This window comes from Bombina bombina, chromosome 2, assembly GCF_027579735.1.
Source record: "Bombina bombina isolate aBomBom1 chromosome 2, aBomBom1.pri, whole genome shotgun sequence".
In the NCBI taxonomy this organism is placed as follows: Eukaryota; Metazoa; Chordata; class Amphibia; order Anura; family Bombinatoridae; genus Bombina; species Bombina bombina.
In genome coordinates this window covers 1,415,948,142-1,415,971,888 of record NC_069500.1, presented here as the reverse complement: position 1 = coordinate 1,415,971,888, position 23,747 = coordinate 1,415,948,142, and the positions used below count along the sequence as shown (strand labels likewise).

General features: G+C 39.6%; 1 protein-coding gene across 1 annotated transcript in view; it reads right to left on the bottom strand.

Moving 5' to 3' along the window:
• Window positions 1–5,292, bottom strand: part of ALMS1 (ALMS1 centrosome and basal body associated protein) — a 230,543-nt gene extending 225,251 nt beyond the window's left edge. The window contains exon 1 of the mRNA XM_053704364.1: window positions 5,217–5,292. Coding sequence (XP_053560339.1) covers window positions 5,217–5,279 — 63 coding nt within the window. The 5' untranslated portion in view covers window positions 5,280–5,292. The remainder of the gene's footprint in view (window positions 1–5,216) is intronic.
• Between the last annotated feature and the right edge of the window lie 18,455 nt (window positions 5,293–23,747).

Below are 23,747 nucleotides of genomic sequence, written 5' to 3'. Positions count from 1 at the left end.
GTTCCAGTTAAGCTGACGCTAATTCCCTAAAGGTTAATTAGCAAAGAGAAGAATACAAAGCAAATTAACCAGATCATTAGTATAAAAACAAAATGATTATATCTCCCTGCAAAAAGCTAATAATATAAAGCTATGAGGGGGAGGCGCACGACTGTTTTACTGAAAATGAAAAAGGACTGTCACAAGCAACTAGTGCATAAGCTGTATCTACTTCACCTAGACTCACATATTATGAGCTGGGTAGAATGCTGGCTTAAAGAGACACAAAACCCAAAATGTTCTTTCACGATTTAGATAGAACATACGGTTTTAAACAACTTTCTAATGTACTTCTATTAGATTTTTGTCGTTTTCTTGTTATCTTTTTTGAAAAGCAGGAAGGTAGCTCAGGAGCGTGCATGTGACTGCAGCACTATATGGCAGAACTATTTCCTGTCATGTAGTGCCTCAAACATGTACAACTTACCCATTTAGGTATCTCTTCAACAAAGAATAACATGAGAACTAAGCACATTTGATAATAGAAGTAAATTGGAAACTTTTGTATAATTGTATTCTCTTGAATCATGAAAGAAAAATGTTGCATTTCATGTCCCTTTAAGAAAAGACCAGAGTGTCTTTGTAGTACATTCAGCAGAGGGGGTGCTGTTATTACTAGTGGTGTTCCTCAGGGGTCAGTTCTAGGGCTTGTTTTGTTTATCTACTAAAAAAAAATAGTAAAAAAAACAAAAAATGTTTATTGTTTAAAAAGATAGATAATCCCTATATTTACCATTCCCCAGTATTGCATAACCAACACTGTTATACTAATACACTTTTTACCTCTGTAATTACCTTGTATCTAAGCCTCTGCAGACTGCCTCCTTATCCCAGTGCTTTTGACAGACTTGCATTTCAGGCAATTAGTGTGTACTCTTAAATAAGTCTACGTGCATGAGCACAATGTTATTTATATGAAACGCATAAGTTAACGCCCTATAGCTGTGAAATGCACTGAGATAAGAGGCGGCCTTCAAAGGTTTAGAAATTAGCATATGAGCCTACCTAGATTTCAACTAAAAATAACAAGAGAACAAAGCAAATTTAATTATAAAAGTAAATTAGAAAGTTGTTTAAAATTACATGCCCTATCTGAATCATGAAAGTTGAATTTGGACTTTACTATCCCTTTAATTTTCTTTGTATTAAGGGGACACTGAACCCAAATTTTTTCTTTCATGATTCGGATAGAGCATGCAATTTTAAGCAACTTTCTAATTTAATCCTATTATCAAATATTCTTCATTCTCTTGGTATCTTTATTTGAAAAGCAAGAATGTAAGTTTAGATGCCAGCCCATTTTTGGTGAATAACCTGGGTTGTTCTTGCTGATTGGTAGATAAATTCACCCACCAATAAACAAGTGCTGTCCAGGGTCTGAACCAAAAATATAGCTTAGATACCTTCTTTTTCAAATAAAGATAGCATGAGAACGAAAATAAATTGATTATAGGAGTAAATTAGAAAGTTGCTTAAAATTTCTGCTCTATCTGAATCATTAAAAAAAAAATTGGGTTTAGTGTCCCTTTAAGCTGTTGGTCTCCTGGAGATCAGATTAATACTTGTTACTAACAAGAGTGAAGAAGTGGGGCCTACGCATCAGTAATTATACTACCGGTAGGATTTTTTTAATGACATCTCCGGAGAGCGGATTTCCTAACCGCATATGACAACCTGAGGTGCGTCTGGCTACGCTAATAATGAGCCATAAATAGAAAAACAAATAAATTTCAACTGCAAGAAAAAAAGGCCACAGTGACCATTCAGGCAGAGAAGGGATTAACCCTTTCCCTGCTGCAGAGCCCTGTACATTAGCACATAGCCTCCTCCTGCCTGCTTATAAATCTCAGAAATTAACGCTTTCCCTGCCATGGGATCTAACAAGAGCAACTTATAACTCTCCTGCTAAAAAGACAAGTAGACCAGTGATTAACACCTTCACAGCAGCAATATACCCAATCCCTGCTACAGAGACCTGTATACCAATAATTAACCCCTTTATTGCTACAGGGATACGATTAGAAAGATTACCCTTTTTCTGCACACTTCCCTACTAGAGATACAAAGTAACTATTTTATCACTACTTGTAGAGCAAATATCAAGCCCTTCTTTGGGGCTCTAGGGGTCTGTAGAACAGTAATTAACCCCTTCACTGATACAAAAACGTTCTTGACTAAATGTAAACCCCTTATTTTCAAGTAAGTTGTGGAAGATGGGTTAACGCCTTCCTGGCTAGAGACCTTTAGAAAGGCGATTAACCGGTTCCATTCTAGAGACATAAAAAAAAGGGGGGAAAAAAGGATTAACCCCTTCTCTGCTACGGAGTGTATCAACTATTCCAATATGTGTTGTGTTAGTGCTAGCATATACAGTGTTTATATTATACTTGCTGAACATACTGACACCAGCATAGCTGTACACATGAAGCATATTAGTACCGGCAGTTTTACATGCTGAGCAAACTAGTGTTGACACAGTAATACGTGCTGAGCATACTAATGATCTCAAATAGAATTTTACAAAAGCCTACTGAACTGGCACTGCCACAAATATACACGTAAAGCATACTATTACTAGCACAGGTACAGTCATACAAACAAAGCATACTGGCACAGGTACAGTTATACAAACAAAGCACACTGACACACTTAGGCAGGGCATACTGGTACATATCCAGAGCATACTGGCGCACGTACAGTTATACATACAAAGCACACTGACACACTATAGCAGGGCATACTGGTACATATCCATGGCATACTGGCAGAGGTACAGTCATACAAACAAAGCATACTGGCACAAGTACAGTTATACATACAAAGCACACTGACACTCTAAGGCAAGGGATACTGGTACATATCCATGGCATACTGGCACAGGTACAGTTATACATACAAAGCACACTGACACACTAAGGCAGTGCATACTGGTACATATCCATGGCATACTGGCATAGGTACAGTTATACAAACAAAGCATACGGGCACAGGTACAGTTATACATACAAAGCACACTGACACACTAAGACAGTGCATACGTATTTATTTATTATTTATAAAATATTTTACCAGGAAGGATACCATTGAGATTTCTCTCGTTTTCAAGTATGTCCTGGGTCCACAAAACATTGCATTGATACAATAGGGTACAATAAAATTAAAAAAACAATAATACACAATATATGCAAACAATTAACATAGAACAGGTAGGAAATATATAATCAACAATGACAGGTGCATTCTGTTTTGAGATATGTAGAGAGGGATCTCTTAAAGGATATTAGGCTTGGGGAAGGTTTGAAAGTTTGCGGGAGGTTGTTCCATAACTGTGGCGCTCTGTAGGAAAAGGAGGATCGAGCTGCGTTCTTTTTATATTGAGGCAAACTAAATAATGTGCTGGTACTGGATCGGAGGTTATAGGAATACAAAGCATACAAAGCACGCTGACACACTAAGGCGGTGCATACTGGTACATATCCATGGCATACTGGCACAGGTGCAGTTAAACATACAAAGCATACTGGCACAGGTGCAGATATACATACAAAGCACACTGACACACTAAGGCAGTGCATACTGGTACATATCCATGGCATATGGCATACTGGCACAGGTACAGTTATACAAACAAAGCATACTGGCACACTAAGGCAGGGCATACTGGTACATATCCATGGCATACTGGAACAGGTACAGTTATACATACAAAGCACACTGACACACTATAACAGGGCATACTGGTACATATCCATGGCATACTTGCACAGGTACAGTTATACATTACATACAAAGCACACTAACACACTAAGGCAGGGCATACTGGTACATATCCATGGCATACTGGCACAGGCGCAGTTAAACATACAAAGCACACTGACACACTAAGGCAGGGCATACTGGTACATATCCATGGCATACTGGCACAGGTACAGTTATGCAAAGCATACTGGCACACTAAAGCAGGGCATACTGGTACATATCCATGGCATACTGGCACAGTTACACAAACAAAGCATACTGGCACACTAAGGCAGGGCATACTGGTACATACCCATGGCATACTGGCACAGGTACAGTTATACAAAGCATACTGGCACACTAAAGCAGGGCATACTGGTACATATCCATGGCATACTGGCACAGGTACAGTTACACAAACAAAGCATACTGGCACACTAAGGCAGGGCATACTGGTATATATCCATGGCATACTGGCACAGGTACAGTTATACATACAAAGCACACTGACACACTATAACAGGGCATACTGGTACATATACATGGCATACTGGCACAGGTACAGTTATACATACAAAGCACACTAACACACTAAGGCAGGGCATACTGGTACATATCCATGGGATACTGGCACAGGCGCAGTTAAACATTCAAAGCACACTGACACACTAAGGCAGGGCATACTGGTACATATCCATGGCATACTGGCACAGGTACAGTTATACAAAGCATACTGGCACACTAAAGCAGGGCATACTGGTACATATCCATGGCATACTGGCACAGTTACACAAACAAAGCATACTGGCACACTAAGGCAGGGCATACTGGTACATACCTATGGCATACTGGCACAGGTACAGTTATACAAAGCATACTGGCACACTAAAGCAGGGCATACTGGTACATATCCATGGCATACTGGTACAGGTACAGTTATACATACAAAGCACACTGACATACTATAGCAGGGCATACTGTCACAGGTACAGTTATACATACAAAGCACACTGACACTAAGGCAGGGCATACTAGTACATATCCATGGCATACTGGTACAGGTACAGTTATACATACAAAGCACCCTGACACACTAAGGCAGGGCATACTGGTACAGGTACAGTTATACATACAAAGCACACTGACATACTATAGCAGGGCATACTGTCACAGGTACAGTTATACATACAAAGCACCCTGACACACTAAGGCAGGGCATACTGGCACATTTATAGAATCCATATTAGCTCTGTATAGTTATAAGGCAGAGTATATTATCGGTCAGTGCATTACAGTTTGTGCACCATGTACATACAGACCGGCCCCTGTGTATGTACAGTGTATACATACACACCGCAGGCTGGTAGGCACATGTACGTGCATATACATACATATGCATGGTGCCACTGCACATACACACACCGGGCAGCCTCACTCACCGGTGGGGTACAAGAACCCGTGTCCCCGACTCTCCCTTCTTCACCCTGCTCGCTCTCTTCCATGTTGACACCAGCACTGACTCCCACGCATGCGCAATAACCCAATCTCCACCCACCAGCCAGGCCGCCAGTTGTGTTACTAGGGACGCGGCACAAGAGCTCGGGCGCAACCCCGCTAGAGAAAGCGGCAATGTTCAAGATAATATGCAGGGGCGCGAATTGCCGGGAAGTCGGGAACTTGTTTCCGGGCACTGCTTTGTGCTCGTGATGTTAACAGCATTTGGTAGTACTTGGTACGTTCACGTAGATTGTTTTTTTGTTTAGTTCTAAAGCTTCTGTGTCAAATGTTAGTTTGTAGGTAAATGATCTCTATACAGATTACAGTAACATGATTGTGTGTCATTAATAACCTTTTTTTATTCCTGTGAGGTAAACCACACTAATTTATACCTCGTTTTTCAGCAGATGTATAGGGACATTCCAGCCAACAATGGAACTCACATGGGTGCATTTCACTTTTGAATACAAACATTTTTCAATATTATATCAATTAGCAAAAATGCCTTTATCAAAGGTTATAGCTGCTTCAAGAGTGTATTTAAGTATGCACTGTGCACCAGCACTTTCGTACAGAGCATAAGGTGCATGCATCATTTTGTTTTACTCAATTTGTTAATTGCTGATATGATACTAGCCCCACTGACTCTCTGATCTGCTGCACTATTTAAAATGCTGGAGCACAAAGGATATATATTAGGGCTGGGCAATTTGGGCAACCCCCCCCCCCCCCCTGATTGTTATTTAATCACCATTTTCTTATAAATGACTATAACACCTTTATTTTGCATTATAAAGTTTATTTAACACTACAGAATCTTACTGTACACGTTTCTCAATGTCCAATACACTCTTGGAGCATAAAAATACAAAACAAAAAAATAGTTAAAATAAAATTTGCTGCCTGTGATGTGATTAAATAGTAGCCACTAGCCAGTTATTGGGTCTTATGACACACAACATTGTCATGTTTTGGACAGTCATTCTAACTGTGGATAGTGGTATGATTAACAAATGAAGCAGTGTAAGCCACATACACACACAATATCCCACCCATGTTTTGTGTGTATACTGTATGTGTGTATATATATATATATATAATATCACACACACACACACACACACACACACACACACACACACACACACACACACACACACACACACACACATATATATATATATATATATATATATATATATATATATATATATATATATATGACAATATGCACTCCCAGATCCTCACTCCACAGCCTTGGGTGCAGCAAAAAGCAATCACAACTCCAGTAGAAAGCGCGCTCCAAAGGTCTTGGCAAAATATCACTTTAATATATATATATATATATATATATATATATATACACACACACACAGTGTGTGTATATATAATATTATTATTATTATTATTATTATTATTATTATTATTTTTTTTTTTTAAACATTTTAATTTGACTGATAATGAGCCATGCTCCTGTGCAGGAATCAAATACAGGCATATAGCAGTAGGGGTGGGGGGGCTGCTCCTTTCAGAAATGCTGTGCTTTGCTGATATCAAATACATTGTAGATGCAGTTAAGTTAACCAAGCAGCAGAGGGGACTGCAGTTTTAGCCTTTTCTTAGAGAGCAGGAGATTGTGTGGGATGTTCTTTAATGATTACATACCCTAAGTTTCAGACTGCAGACGTCCCTAGGGGGATATATAAGTAAGTGGCTTTCCCTCCTCTTCATTTCTGCATGGGCTCTGCTTTTAGAAAAATCCAGGGCAGTGACTCCAAAGAGTGTGTCACATACTAAAAGATCCAGTGCAGAGACTCCAAAGAGTGTCACATACTAAAAAAATCCAGAGCTGAGACTCCAAAGTGTATCACATACTGAAACATGCAGATCAGAGACTCAAAAGAGTGTGTCACATACTGAAAAATTCAGCGCACAGACTCCAAACTGGGTGTCACATACTGAAACATTCAGAGCACAGACGTCAAATGGTGTGTCACACACTGAAACATCAAGCGCACAGACCCCAAGCAGTGTGTCACATACTGGAACATTCAGAGCACAGACCCCAAATAGTGTGTCACATACTGAAACATCCAAAGCACAGACCCCTAACAGTGTGTCATATACTAAAACATCCAGAGCTCATAACGAAACATTGTGAGCAATAACATCCACCCCACCTGCCCCTTTAAGACAGAGGGATATGAGTAAAACAAAAAAACACCTACCCCTTTAAGACAGTTTGAGGGCATATAATGGTATGAATATCTGATAAAATCCTCCCCACCTGCCCCTTTAAGAATAAAACACTTTATTGGATATGAAACATATGGCTGTCACGCATGGGCAGTTTGAGGGGTATGAACATCGGACAGATTCCCCTCTGCTTCTACTGAGCATGCGTGAGTTGCCTGTTTAAGAGGTAAATGTCTCTCCCTTCAGAATTTGCTACCAGTAGCTCTACGCATGCCTAAATGCATTCAATACATTCCTTTCAGTCAGCTGTGGAATGCAATTACCTCATACTGAGCATGCTCATTTCGACGGTAGCAAAATCCTACGGGCATGAAAATCAGAACAACGTCGTTTGGATGAGATTGGGCCTCTTGCGCATGCTCATCGAGCGCCTCACCTCCAGCAGCTGAGTCACGTGATCTAAAGTGACGTGGTATACACATTCCTATGCGGTTTACCAGTTTCTTTAGAACCCCGGTGTTCTGTGAAGGGACCGAACTTTGTAAAAGAGCGAACCATGTCACTTCCTGTGACGTTTCATCAGCTGTTGCACTCATTTTGCACCAAATGCGCATGCGTGCCAGCGTCATCATATACCTGGCCGCATACGTCACGGTGAAACTATTTAGACTTGTGAAATTCTGAAACCTTTATATAGCGTATGCGTGGGCTTTTCTATCATGAATGGGGGTGGTTTATGGAACGATGTTTATTCAACACTGTATGTGAATTATGGTGTGAAACAGAAATAAATGTATACTTATTTAAACATATTTATTTATATGTAACCTCAAACATGGAACAATGTTTATTCGTCCCTGCATGACAAACAGCCACTCGGCTATCTCCACTGCATGTCGTATTTTAAAGTAATCATAAAGTGAAGTGCTTTGAATGCACGCCTTCTTGTTTGTATGAGTTTGAGGTTATATATATAAATAAATATTTTTAAATAAGTATTCGTTTATTTCGGTTTCACACCATAATTCACATACAGTGTTGAATAAACATCGTTCCATAAAACACCCTCATTTGTGATAGAAAAGCCCACGCATGCGCTATAACAAGGTTTCAGAATTTCACAAGTCTAAATAGTTTCACCGTGACGTATGCGGCCAGGTATATGACGACGCTGGCACTCATGCGCATTTGGTGCAAAATGAGTGCAACAGCTGATGAAACGTCACAGGAAGTGACATGGTTCTCTCTTTTACAAAGTTCGGTCCTTTCACAGAACACCGGCTGCTACTCAGATCAGAAAGTGAAAGTAAAAGAGACATTTTACAAATGTGTGCTAAAAGCAACAACTAGATGGAGCTGGTTTGCAAGAAATCACATACAAATCAATCCATTACAGCCACTTCTGAGGATTTTTTTTAGCAAAAAATCGCGACTCTCGCGGTTTTTAAATCGTGGCGATTAATCGCGGTTTTAAATCGCATATGCGCTTAATCGTGCAGCTATGCGCTTAATCGTGCAGCCCTAATAAATATATATATATATATATATATATATAATCTCCCTCCTCTCTCCTCTCTCTCCTCGCGCAGTCTCTACTGCGCATGACAGCTTCGGACAAACACACTTGGCCTTTTATATTATAGGATATATTTAATAGTTTATTGATAAGACAGTGTACATCAACGTTTGGTATAAAATAAACGTAATGTTGTGTAACTTCTCATATTAACTCCATTGTGGCAGAAAAAATAGTGTTCCCTTCAAAAGTTCCGATTGTAAACAAACACTATTAGTAAAGATGAAATCACGCAATCGCCAATGCGATCTTTTGATTTCAAGTCCAGGATCGAATCAATAGGGAACTGGCTAAGCTACTGGGCACCCTGGGAGCTAAATTTCTCACACACTTCTCAGTAAAATATGATCCTTTACAAATAAAACAACAGTTTCTCAGCAGACCTCATATAATGCTGCTTTAGTGAGCCAGGCGTGTCAGTCAGTAACTTCCTGCTGTCGGCCGTTAGCGAGTGAGGAGAAAACAATAGCTCAGTGATTAGAGCATAGTACGTAGGTATTCATATTCACTGAAACACCCTGCATGGTTTATCCCATTTTTAGTTCAGTTAGCTGCAAAATAGGTATTGTATGTCAATTGCAAATGTTATCTACACCTAATGCTTTATTTAAATAGCCTATGATAACTTTGGTATATAATGCCCCTTTAATGCCTCTCTTCAACAAACTCATGGTAGAAAATGGATCTACATTTCATTGTTTTTGTGCTTCTATTTTAGCGCTTCTTTTATATCTTATTTTGATGCCCCAATAGATATATTTGTGTGCTCTGTTATATATTATGTTTGCGCTCCATTATATATATTTTTTATCACCCTCATATAAATTATTATTGCTCTCCAATAAACATTTAACTTTGCTATAGATTATTTTTGCACCTTGCAGAGCCCTTTTTTTTTTTTTTTTTTTTTACATTTCTTCTACAACTGGTAGATAATAGATTTATAATGCTGTTCTCCACAGTAGCTATGGAGAACTTTAAAGGGACAGTCAAGTCCCAAAAAAACTTTCATGATTTAAATAAGGAATGTAATTTTTAAACAACTTTCCAATTTACTTTTATCATTAATTTTGCTTTGTTCTCTTGGTATTCTTAGTTGAAAGCAAATTCTAGGAGGTTCATGTGCTAATTTCTTAGACCTTGAAGACTGCCTCTTATCTGAATGTATTTTGACCACTAGAGGGCATTAGTTCATGTGTTTCATATCGATAACATTGAGCTCATGCACGTGAAGCTACCCTGGAGTCAGCACTGATTGGCTAAAATGCAAGTCTGTCAAAAGAACTGAGATAAGGGGGCAGTCTGCAGAGGCTTAGATACAAGTTCATTACAGAGGTAAAAAGTGTATTTCTCTAACTGAGTTGGTTATGCAAAACTGGGAAATGGGTAATAAAGGAATTATCTTTCTTTTTAAACAACAAAAAATATGTTCTTGACTGTCCCTTTAATGCAGGAACTTGCAGAAGAACTTTCAGTCCTCTATAGGAGAATATAAATGATACATTTATAACTAGGAAATTTAATGAGAACTATATGAAATACGACTAAGGGCTAGATTTATCAAGCCTTCTCCTCCCTACTGCAGTCAGAATTTATCAAGCAGCGGTCATCACACCCTACCCTCTTCTCCATATCTTAGGTGTAGAATTTCAAGCTCCCCGGTCCCATCATACCGGGGAGATTGACAGCTCCTGCCTGCGCGGGATTGGCTGTACGTGAGCAGTGGGTGGTATTGCATGCAAGTGAAAAATAGCTTAGGCCAAATTTAACTTTTTCCTTTAGATGGATGCCCAATTAGTAGAAAACAAACCAAATCTGGTTGAGCCAAGATGTTTTTATTTATGGAGGAAATGCTTGGTTCCTTATTCCAATGGGAATTTCCCATGGAAATGCATGGATGTTAGAGTGCCATAGTTCATGATCAATATGATTTGACTCAAGCCAGATTCAACGTTTCCCGATAGAGGAATGCCCAATAAGTGGATATCAAGTCAAATGTGGGTGAGCCAAGATGGTTTTCATAGAGAAAATGATTGGTATCTTATTGTGAATTTCCCATGCAAGGTTTGGTGCCATATTTTATAATATCACTTGGCTCAGGTCAAATTGAACTTTTTACCATAAAGAGATGCCCAATTATTTAAAAACAAACCAAAATCTGATTGAGCCATTATTTTTTTCTTTCTAATGACACAATGAGTCCACGGATCATCTATTTACTATTGGGAATATCACTCCTGCCCAGCAGGAGGCGGCAAAGAGCACCACAGCAAAGCTGTTAAATATCACCTCCCTCCCCTCCCACTTCAGTCATTCTCTTTGCCTACGTTAGAGCAAGGAAGTGGTAAAGTTAGGTGTTAGAAAAAGATTCTTCAATCAAGAGTTTATTATTTTTTTAAGTAGTGCAAGATTGTGCTGCTTTGTCCTAGGGTGTAGCCGTAGTCCATATCAGTCTCTTCAGTAGAGCAGTGGTGACTTTAGAGCAATGGGAACTTGTGGGTGATAATTCTCACTGCACCTCCCATATACTGATGCTGCCTTAACTCTGAAAGCCTGAGTAAAATTACTCAGTCTTTTTTCACAGGTCCATGTGAGAGAGAGGACCTCTCAAACCTGGGAGCTGCCTTGCTGTCGGGCAGATTAGGAGGTGCTTACTTTATTTTCTGGGGTTACAGAAGAGACTCAGAATAAGAGGCACTTTATTTTGTCAGTATATGGCCGGGTTATAATATAATTATCCTTTAAACTAAACCCCCAATAAAATGCATATACAAAACAATTAAAATTCATGTAAATTCCTAAATTCTTTGTATTAGTTAAAATTTATAGACACATTGAACTATATTTATAGAGAACCAGACAGGAATCAATACTATACAAGTTTGAACTATTTTAATATGCTATGCAAAGATCATAGAAAATTACCTTATTTATTAACCTTATTCAGAATTGAATTTCATTAAAATACCACAAAGAGATATCACAGTATGGGTCACTAACTTCCAGACAACTATAGTTAAACAATAGAACAATATACACTCTAATTGAAACACCAGCCGTTATATATATATTTTAAATGTAAACAGCAGCCAGTTTATATGCCAATTTATCTAGGCTGAATTAAATTCTTAATTTTCTACAATTAAGACAAATTCTAAAATATAATTATGTGGCTGCAACTATTCTATAAATTATTTGGCAAACAAAAGACTAATTTTAAACTACACAGGACTATGAATATGAGTCTTAAAATATAAAGTACCTTTTTAAAATTGCTGAATTGCAATTTGTTATGGTTACCAAATATTTTTGATTTAAATATAAAAAAATAGAACAATCATACATCATCAGTTTGAGCCAATTTGTAGTTCAATCTTTTCCAAATATTTTCAGATCCCCTCATATGAAAAAAATAAGTTATTGCATAGATCCAGAAGCTAGTCTCAGCTTTTGATATGTGATTGTGTTCCCCAGCATCGCAGCAAGTCAATCACACGGTATCAGCAGACAAACAGACTCTGTTTTTTAGCATTCTGCCTTATATTTAATCATTGATGATCTGTTTTTTTTTTTGTTTTTTTTTTGTTTTTTTTGGTAACGCCCATTGTGCTGTCTTTGATTGTCCCTTTGGATGCATAGCATTGATTGGTTCATTTTGGGGGACACCCCCCTCACTGGCTATGTATGTGTTCTAATAGACAATTAATTTGGCTGTCATACTATTCCGATCCCCTAGGGGGCAACAGACAACCAGCAAATACAGTCTCACCATCAATTTTTGCTACAATTTAATATATCCTTCTAAAGTGATTATTTAAACTATTATAACTTTTTGCATTAATCACTTACAATTTGAATTATAGATAGGATAGTATCATGTCATTTTTGTGATCAATTTAAGATCAAACTTTAATATATTCCACTTATAATGTATACAATGTGTTTAAAACCATATTTTCTCTTGTAAGCTGTATCGAGTCCACGGATTCATCCTTACTTGTGGGATATTCTCCTTCCCTACAGGAAGTGGCAGAGAGAGCACCTACAGCAGAGCTGTCTATATAGCTCCCCCCTTAGCTCCACCCCCCAGTCATTCCCTCTGCCTGCTTAACTGCTAGGAAGGGCAAAGAGCTATGTGGTGACTAAAATGTTAGTTTTATATTTCTCAAGCAAAAGTTTATTATTTTAAATGGTACCGGTATACTATTTACTCTCTGGCAGAAAAGGGATGAATATTTCTGCAAGGAGGATGATGATCTTAGCACTTTGTAACTAAGATCCGCTGCTGTTATCACAAGGGCTGAAGAGTACTGGAAAACTTCAGTTGAGAGAATGGTTTGCAGGCTAAGCTGCATATGAGGTATGTTCAGTCTATGTGCCTGTGAATCAAAGAGAAAGAGAGAGGCGCCTCATGGGACAGTATCGTAACAACCAGATAAGGCAAACAATGAGGCAGCCCGTGATGGGGTATACTCACAAGGATAGCGGCATATGAGGATGCCTAGTAGAGCGGGACGGGACTTTAGGTAGCCCGACAGACATACACAGCAGTGCGTGGAGACGTCAGGTCACGGGGTCCGTTCAGCCAATCAGCGGCCACAGAGAATCAGCATCAGACGTCAGAGCTGTTCCGGGAGTAGCCAATGCTAGGCTTCACGTTTGAACAGGCAGGTCAGCAGACCAATCAGGATGATGGATCAGGATAATGAAGAGCAAGAAGTGATATGGATAAAAAACTCGTATTTATTGAGTTAGTTAAAAACAAATGGCAAACAGCAACGCGTTTCTCGACCTACGGGTCGTTTCATCAGGCTGATAATGCCTATCTCACAACTTGCTCTACTTATAGTATTTAGTAACCTATCAAATGCTGACCTCACTCACACACCCCTATAGGAAGCCAATCAGAGAGCCAAACACGGATTGGTACATGGCCAATCACATACATCCTATAGATAAGGTGTGTGTGTGTGTGACGTGAGCCACAACGGCTTTCAGATATATTTAAAATTAAAAATTATTAACAATTCATCTTAACATTGTATAATATTAAAACATATACATATCACAACTCAGATAAAATATGTGCACAATTGATCACGATATTAGACAACTTCATTGATCCTGGATGCAACAACTTGGGGTAAAAAATACCCTACATGTGTATATAAAAGCGTCAGTGCAACCAGGAACTGAAGAATTGCATGATTTCATATGAGCATTCCTATATAATAAATGTCCTTTCTGGCTAGACATATGTCCTAGTCTCACAGATAAGACAGACCAATACATCCTAACATACAATATAAAGCATACATATTATATATTTAAAATAAAATCAGGAACTCAAACGTGACATATGTCACCACCAAACCATAACTAATTGCAAAGCTATAGTAACAACATAGTACATTATAAAATAAATATAGTTAGTAGAGATGTGTATCCTGTATAGCGCTGTCCTATAATTAGGCTCATATGTAAAGGGAAACTTGATAAGGCCCTTTTTAATATATATATATATATATATATATATCCTAAATGCAGGTGTATAGCCACAATAGAGGGACTTTTAAGATTAACCCAATAATTGATGATAGCATGGTATTACACACATGACCTATCAATTTGAGTCCCATAGACTAAGGCTCATTGATGGAGAGGGAGACCTAAAGGAGCCAGTCACTGGAAGGCCGCCAAATCAACACATAGATTCAGGCCGTCAGGGTGCATACTCTTCAGTACATGAATCCAGTAGGTCTCCCTCTGCCTGAGTCTAAAAAAACGATTATATAAATGAGACTTAGATATATGTTCGATGGGGTTGATAGAAAAGCATTTAAGGTCACCATTATGAGCATTGTTGCAGTGTCTGGAGACACTGTGAAGTCTAGTTATTTTTCATGTTTCGTTGGTGCTCAGCCCACCTAGTGCTAAGGCGCCTACAGGTGCGCCCCACGTACTGCATTCCACAAATGCATGTCAACAAATAAACAACATAATTGGATGCACAGGACACATACCCGGTTATAGTATATGATTTTTGGGTGACGCTAGATCTAAAAGTTTTTTGTTTATTGTCCACAAATGTGCACCTGGTATTCTATGGCAGATTTATAGATGACCTCATATTCAATTGGAGGGGGATCAGTCCTCCGCTAATCTATTTATAGACCATCTAAATTCTAACAATAGAGGCATAAACTTCACGAGTGTCATCAATGATAAATCTATTGTGTACTTAGATTTAAATCTTTGTTTCACTGATGGGAGGGTAACTAGTACCACCTTTTTTAAAACGGTTGACTGCAACAGCTTTTTGGACTTTAAGAGTTGCCACTACCATCCATGGAAACAAAATGTGCCTTATGGGCAATTTAAAAGAGTCCGCCGCAATTGCAGCTCTATATCTGACTATGAGTCTCAGTCTCATTTTACGAGAACGTTTCATTGAGAAAAACTACCCAACACATATCATTAATAATGGGTACAGTAGGGCCAAATCTGGTGATAGAGAGAAATATTTCTCTACTGCTACCACCCAAGCAGAGAAGGTTGAGGGTATCAATAAATGTCCCCTATTCATAACTCAGTACAATTCCAACCACCATCTAATAAAACAGATTATTTACAAACATTGGAAGATTCTGATGAAAGATCCCATTTTAGGAAAACAGTTGGACAATAAACCAAGAGTAGTCTATAGAAGGGCTCCCACCTTAAAAACACTGTTGGCTCCTAGTAAAGTGGTAAAACACAAGATACCACTTACACGTAACCATCTATCAGTATGCCAATTACCATCAGGTTCCTTTAAATGTAGGTCAAATAGATGCAAGATGTGCACATTTGTGGACAATAAACAAAAAACTTTTAGATCTAGCGTCACCCAAAAATCATTTACTATAACCGGGTATGTGTCCTGTGCATCCAATTATGTTGTTTATTTGTTGACATGCATTTGTGGAATGCAGTACGTGGGGCGCACCTGTAGGCGCCTTAGCACTAGGTGGGCTGAGCACCAACGAAACATGAAAAATAACTATAGACTTCACAGTGTCTCCAGACACTGCAACAATGCTCATAATGGTGACCTTAAATGCTTTTCTATCAACCCCATCGAACATATATCTAAGTCTCATTTATATAATCGTTTTTTTTAGACTCAGGCAGAGGGAGAACTACTGGATTCATGTACTGAAGAGTATGCACCCTGACCGCCTGAATCTATGTGTTGATTTGGCCGCCTTCCAGTGACTGGCTCCTTTAGGTCTCCCTCTCCATCAATGAGCCTTAGTCTATGGGACTCAAATTGATAGGTCATGTGTGTAATACCATGCTATCATCAATTATTGGGTTAATCTTAAAAGTCCCTCTATTGTGGCTATACACCTGCATTTAGGATATATATATATGTTAAAAAGGGCCTTATCAAGTTTCCCTTAACATATGAGCCTAATTATAGGACAGCGCTATACAGGATACACATCTCTACTAACTATATTTATTTTATAATGTACTATGTTGTTACTATAGCTTTGCAATTAGTTATGGTTTGGTGGTGACATATGTCACGTTTGAGTTCCTGATTTTATTTTATATATATAATATGTATGCTTTATATTGTATGTTAGGATGTATTGGTCTGTCTTATCTGTGAGACTAGGACATATGTCTAGCCAGAAAGGACATTTATTATATAGGAATGCTCATATGAAATCATGCAATTCTTCAGTTCCTGGTTGCACTGACGCTTTTATATACACATGTAGGGTATTTTTTACCCCAAGTTGTTGCATCCAGGATCAATGAAGTTGTCTAATATCGTGATCAATTGTGCACATATTTTATCTGAGTTGTGATATGTATATGTTTTAATATTATACAATGTTAAGATGAATTGTTAATAATTTTTAATTTTAAATATATCTGAAAGCCGTTGTGGCTCACGTCACACACACACCTTATCTATAGGATGTATGTGATTGGCCATGTACCAATCCGTGTTTGGCTCTCTGATTGGCTTCCTATAGGGGTGTGTGAGTGAGGTCAGCATTTGATAGGTTACTAAATACTATAAGTAGAGCAAGTTGTGAGATAGGCATTATCAGCCTGATGAAACGACCTGTAGGTCGAGAAACGCGTTGCTGTTTGCCATTTGTTTTAAACTAACTCAATAAATACGAGTTTTTTATCCATATCACTTCTTGCTCTTCATTATCCTGATCCATCATCCTGATTGGTCTGCTGACCTGCCTGTTCAAACGTGAAGCCTAGCATTGGCTACTCCCGGAACAGCTCTGACGTCTGATGCTGATTCTCTGTGGCCGCTGATTGGCTGAACGGACCCCGTGACCTGACGTCTCCACGCACTGCTGTGTATGTCTGTCGGGCTACCTAAAGTCCCGTCCCGCTCTACTAGGCATCCTCATATGCCGCTATCCTTGTGAGTATACCCCATCACGGGCTGCCTCATTGTTTGCCTTATCTGGTTGTTACGATACTGTCCCATGAGGCGCCTCTCTCTTTCTCTTTGATTCACAGGCACCTACCTTCACTATACAAGAGTGCTGCCTGCTTCTTCAGAAGATTCTGGGAACATCCACCTACTGAACGCCTTTCTGAACTTTGCGCACCTCATATAGAGACTTGATTTACTCTATATTTAATGTTCAGTCTATATTTTTCTAGACAGACTGTGTTAATTCTAGAAAAGGCTGGCAATATCCCCATGAGGGAAGAGTAAGCTGTATTCAGACACTTTGATAGGAATTTCAGCTTGCTTGAAGGGCTCATTAGTTACTGGTGAAACGTTTTGTTTATTGATGCAATTATAACGTTTTTTGAAGGGACTAAAGGGGTCATTGTGGCTTGGTTTTGAGTTTTGTAACTCACATGGTTAATTAAGAGACACTCTGGTGTTTCTCTGATAGGCCTCAAAACATCAAGTGAGGTGGGAGGGGCCTATTTTCGTGCCTCAATTGCGCAGTTTCCTTTCCTCTGAGACATCTAACTGCTTCTCCTGAGATTCCTGCTGTATTTGAGGGCTGTTAAAGAAGTTTTTTTTTCCCCCCACAAATCGTTCTGAAGGGCAGGTAGGAGCCATTGCATTGGCAAGGTGCTGAAAGTCTTTTTTACCGGTTTTGATGTTTTTTCAATCCGGTTTTGCCATTAAGGGGTTAATTGTTTATTTGCATAGTTGTGCAAAGTTACTAAGTCTTTATGATGCTACTGTAAAAATTTCGTTAAGTTTACTGCTTTTTTACACTGTTTTTAGGAAAAATGCTGAGCCGTCTGACGCTTTAGTAGCCGTATCTGATATGCCCTCACAATGCTCTGAAGTAGGGGTGAGGGATTTGTTATCTGAGGGAGAAATTTCTGATTCAGGAAAGATGCTTCCTCAGACAGATTCTGATATGACGGCCTTTAAATTTAAGCTTGAACACCTCCGCTTATTGCTCAGGGAGGTATTAGCGACTCTAGATGATTGTGACCCTATAGTGGTTCCAGAGAAATTGTGTAAAATGGATAAATACTTAGAGGTTCCTGTTTACACTGATGTTTTTCCAGTCCCTAAGAGGATTGTGAATATTATTACTAAGGAGTGGGATAGACCAGGTATTCCGTTCTCTCCCCCTCCTGTTTTTAAGAAAATGTTTCCCATATCTGACACCATACGGGACTCGTGGCAGACAGTTCCTAAGGTGGAGGGAGCTATTTCTACTCTGTCTAAGCGTACAACTATACCTATCGAAGACAGTTGTGCTTTCAAAGATCCTATGGATAAAAAATTAGAGGGTCTCCTGAAGAAAATTTTTGTTCATCAGGGTTTTTCTCTCCAACCTATTGCGTGCATTGTTCCTGTAACTACTGCAGCTGCTTTCTGGTTTGAGGCTCTAGAAGAGGCTCTTCAAATGGAGACTCCTTTAGAGGAGATTATGGACAGAATTAAGGCCCTTAAGTTGGCTAATTCTTTTATTACAGATGCCGCATTTCAACTGGCTAAATTAGCGGCAAATAATTCAGGTTTTGCCATTTTAGCACGCAGGGCGTTATGGCTTAAGTCCTGGTCTGCTGATGTGTCATCTAAATCTAAACTTTTGAACATCCCTTTTCAAAGGAAAGACCCTATTCGGGCCTGAACTGAAAGAGATTATTTTAGACATCACTGGAGGGAAAGGTCATGCCCTTCCTCAGGATAGATCAATTAAGATGAATAATTTTCGTTCCTTTCGGAACTTCAAGAGTGGTTCCGTTTCATCTTCCTCTGCTACAAATCAAGAGGGGAATTTTGCCCAATCCAAGTCAGTCTGGAGACCTAACCAGGCTTGGAACAAGGGTAAACAGGCCAAGAAGCTTGCAGTTGCCTCCAAGACAGCATGAAGGGGTAGCCCCCGATCCGGGACCGGATCTAGTAGGGGGCAGACTCTCTCTCTTCGCTCAGGCTTGGGCAAGAGATGTTCACAATCCCTGGGCTTTAGAAATTGTGTCCCAGGGATATCTTCTGGAATTCTAGGACTTCTAGGAATTTCATATTTCTCGATTGTCTATAAACCAAACAAAGAGAGAGGCGTTCTTACGCTGTGTAGAAGATCTTCTTACCATGGAGGTGATCCGCCCAGTCCCAAAAGAGGAACAGGGCCTAGGGTTCTACTCAAACCTTTTTGTGGTTCCCAAAAAAGAGGGAACTTTTAGACCAATCTTGGATCTCAAAATTCTAAACAAGTTCCTCAGTTCCATCATTCAAGATGGAGACCATTCGGACTATTCTGCCTCTGATCCAGGAGGGTCAATATATGACTACCGTGGACTTAAAAGGATCTACACATCCCTATTCACAGAAATCATCATCAATTTCTCAGATTTGCCTTTCTAGACAGGCATTACCAGTTTGTGGCTCTTCCCTTCGGGTTAGCCACGGCTCCAAAAATTTTGACAAAGGTGCTAGGTCCCTTCTGGCGGTTCTACGACCTCGGGGCATAGCAGTGGCGCCTTATCTAGACGACATCTTAATTCAGGCGTCGATTTTTCAGCTAGCCAAGTCTCACATGGACATTGTGTTTGGCTTTTCTGAGATCTCACGGGTGGAAGGTGAACATAAAAAAAGAGTTCTCTCTTCCCTCTTACAAGAGTTTCCTTTCTAGGGACTCTGATAGATTCGGTAGCAATGAAAATATTTCTGACGGAGGTCAGAAAATCAAAACTCTTAACCACTTGCCAAACTCTTCATTCCATTCCTCGGCCATCAGTGGCTCAGTGTATGGAGGTAATCGGACTCATGGTAGCGGCAATGGACATAGTTTCTTTTGCCCGCCTACACCTCAGACCAATGCAACTATGCATGCTCAAACAGTGGAATGGGGATTATGCAGATTTATCTCCTCAACTGCATCTGGACCAGGAGACCAGAGATTCTCTTCTCTGGTGGTTGTCTCAGGACCACCTGTCTCAGGGAATGTACTTCCATAGGCCAGAGTGGCTCATTGTAATGACAGATGCTAGGCTGGGGTGCAGTCTGGAACTCCCTGAAAGCACAGGGCTTATGGTCTCGGGAGGAATCTCTTCTTTCGATAAACATTCTAGAACTGAGAGCGATATTCAAGGCGCTTCAGGCGTGGCCTCAGCTTGCTGCAGCCAAATTCAATAGGTTTCAGTCGGACAACATCACGACTGTAGCTTATATCAATCATCAAGGAGGAACAAAGAGTTCTCTAGCGATGATGGAGGTAACCAAAATAATCCGATAGGCAGAGGATGACTCTTGCCATCTCTCAGCAATCCACATCCCAGGAGTAGAGAACTGGGAGGCGGATTTTCTAAGTCGTCAGACTTTTCATCCGGGAGAGTGGGAACTCCATCCGGAGGTATTTGCTCAGCTGATTCAGCTATGGGACACACCAGAATTGGATCTGATGGCATCTCGTCAGAATGCCAAACTTCCTTGTTACGGGTCCAGGTCCCGGGATCCCAAGGCGGTACTGATAGATGCTCTAGCAGTACCTTGGTCCTTCAATCTGACCTACGTATTTCCACCGCTTCCTCTCCTCCCACGTCTGGTTGCCAGAATCAAGCAGGAGAGAGCTTCGGTGTTTCTGATAGCACCTGCGTGGCCACGCAGGACTTGGTATGCAGACCTAGTGGGCATGTCCTCGGTTCCACCGTGGACCCTGCCAATGAGACGGGACCTTCTAATCCAAGATCCGTTCTTGCATCCAAATCTAGTTTCTCTGCGTCTGACTGCATGGAGATTGAACTCCTAATTCTATCAAAGCGTGGGTTCTCTGAGTCGGTCATTGATACCCTGATTCAGGCTAGATAACCTGTCACCAGGAAAATCTATCGTAAGATTTGGCGCAAATATCTTTATTGGTGTGAATCCGAAGGTTACTCGTGGAGTAAGATTAGGATTCCTAGAATATTGTCTTTTCTCCAAAAAGGTTTGGAGAAGGGATTACCAGCTAGTTCTCTAAAAGGGCAAATATCTGCTTTGTCTATTCTACTACATAAACGTCTGGCAGATGTCCCAGACGTTCAAACTTTTAGTCAGGCTTAGGTCAGAATTAAGCCTGTATTTAGGCCTATTGCTCCGCCTTGGAGCCTAAACTTAGTCCTTAGAGTTCTTCAAGGGGTTCCGTTTGAACCCATGCATTCCATAGATATTAAGCTTCTATCTTGGAAAGTTTTGTTTTTAGTTGCTATCGCTTCGGCTCAGAGTTTCTGAGCTATCTGCTTTACAGTGTGATTCCCCTTATCTTATTTTCCATGCAGATAAGGTGGTTATGCGTACCAAACCTGGTTTTCTTCCTAAGGTTGTTTCTAATAAGAATATCAATCAAGAGATTGTTGTTCCTTCTCTGTGTCCTAATCCTTCATGAAAGAAGGAACGTCTGTTGCACAATCTTGATGTGGTTCGTGCTTTAAAGTTCTACTTACAAGCAACCAAAGATTTCCATCAAACATCTTCATTGTTTGTTGTTTATTCTGGTAAGCGGAGAGGCCAAAAGGCTACGGCTACCTCTCTTTCCTTTTGGCTGAAAAGCATCATCCGTTTGGCCTATGAGACTGCTGGACAGCAGCCTCCTGAAAGAATTTCTGCTCATTCTACTAGAGCTGTGGCTTCCACATGGGCTTTTAAAAATGAGGCTTCTGTTGAACAGATTTGTAAGGCGGCGACTTGGTCTTCGCTTCATACTTTTTCCAAATTTTACAAATTCGATACTTTTGCTTCTTCGGAGGCAATTTTTGGGAGAAAGGTTCTACAAGCAGTGGTGCCTTCTGTTTAAGGTCCCTGTCTTGTCCCTCCCTTCATCCGTGTCCTAAAGCTTTGGTATTGGTATCCCACAAGTAAGGATGAATCCGTGGACTCGATACATCTTACAAGAGAAAACATAATTTATGCTTACCTGATAAATTTATTTCTCTTGTGATGTATCGAGTCCACGGCCCGCCCTGTTTTTTTAAGACAGGCATATATTTTTATTTTTAAACTTTCAGTCACCACTGCACCCTATGGTTTCTCCTTTTTCTTCCTAGCCTTCGGTTGAATGACTGGGGGGTGGAGCTAACGGGGGGGGGGAGCTATATAGACAGCTCTGCTGTGGGTGCTCTCTCTGCCACTTCCTGTAGTCAAGGAGAATATCCCACAAGTATGGATGAATCCGTGGACTCGATACATCACAAGAGAAATAAATTTATCAGGTAAGCATAAATTATGTTTTCTATGAAACAATTCAAAAGGGACTACAATATCTTCATCCCAGATTCCATTTCTTTCTTCAGCCATCCCCTCAACATCACATACATACCTTGAGATCAGCAAATATGTGGTTTTCACACAATTATGTCTACATTGGACTACTATCCCATACAGATGATTTCACATCTGTATATTTCTTCTTGAGTGTATAAAACACATAGGATATTATTTAAAATACCAATTATATGTGTACTTACTAGGTGCCTGAAATGAAGGAAATAATGTTGTTAAAAATGTTCATTTGAGTATTTCCTTATATTCCTATAAAAACACAGCAGATTACACATTGTTATATAGTATTTAAATTATGCAGGCTGTAGTTTTAAAATTAATTTAATGGCTGTCATGTCATATGTGTCTCTGCCTGGCCAACTTTCATCGTCTAGAATTTGTGGGTTTAACACAATAGGGACACATGGCTGGGCAAGATGTGTATGGAGCTCAACAGCGGATCATTTAACAGGTAGTTGGAAAAAGCTACAATTCCTTGAAGATGTTTGTAAATTCAAACATTCTCACAGACGGACCATCTATAACTTCCTAGGCCTGTGAGTTCATTAGTCATCTATGGACAGGAAGCTCATATATGGGTATACACTTCTGAGGCTCCATCATGTTAATATTACTTTGAAATGGTTCACTGGTCTTATCTATACAGCAGTCTAAACCTTTGTTCTTTCGTTGAAATGACTGCCTGAGCTGATTAGGCCCTATGTCTTCCCTTTGTCCTCACCTGGATGCATTGTAATTTTGCATATTGCGTGGGGGAGGATTGAACTGTGGTCAGCCAAAGCATTTAATGTCTTACAAATAAATGAATCATTTGGTGCTGACAGCCGTATATATAATATATATATATATATATATATATATATATATTAAATAATAATCACATTGATCGGAGTAGCCGTGTTAGTCCAGAGATTTAGATATCAAAATAACAAG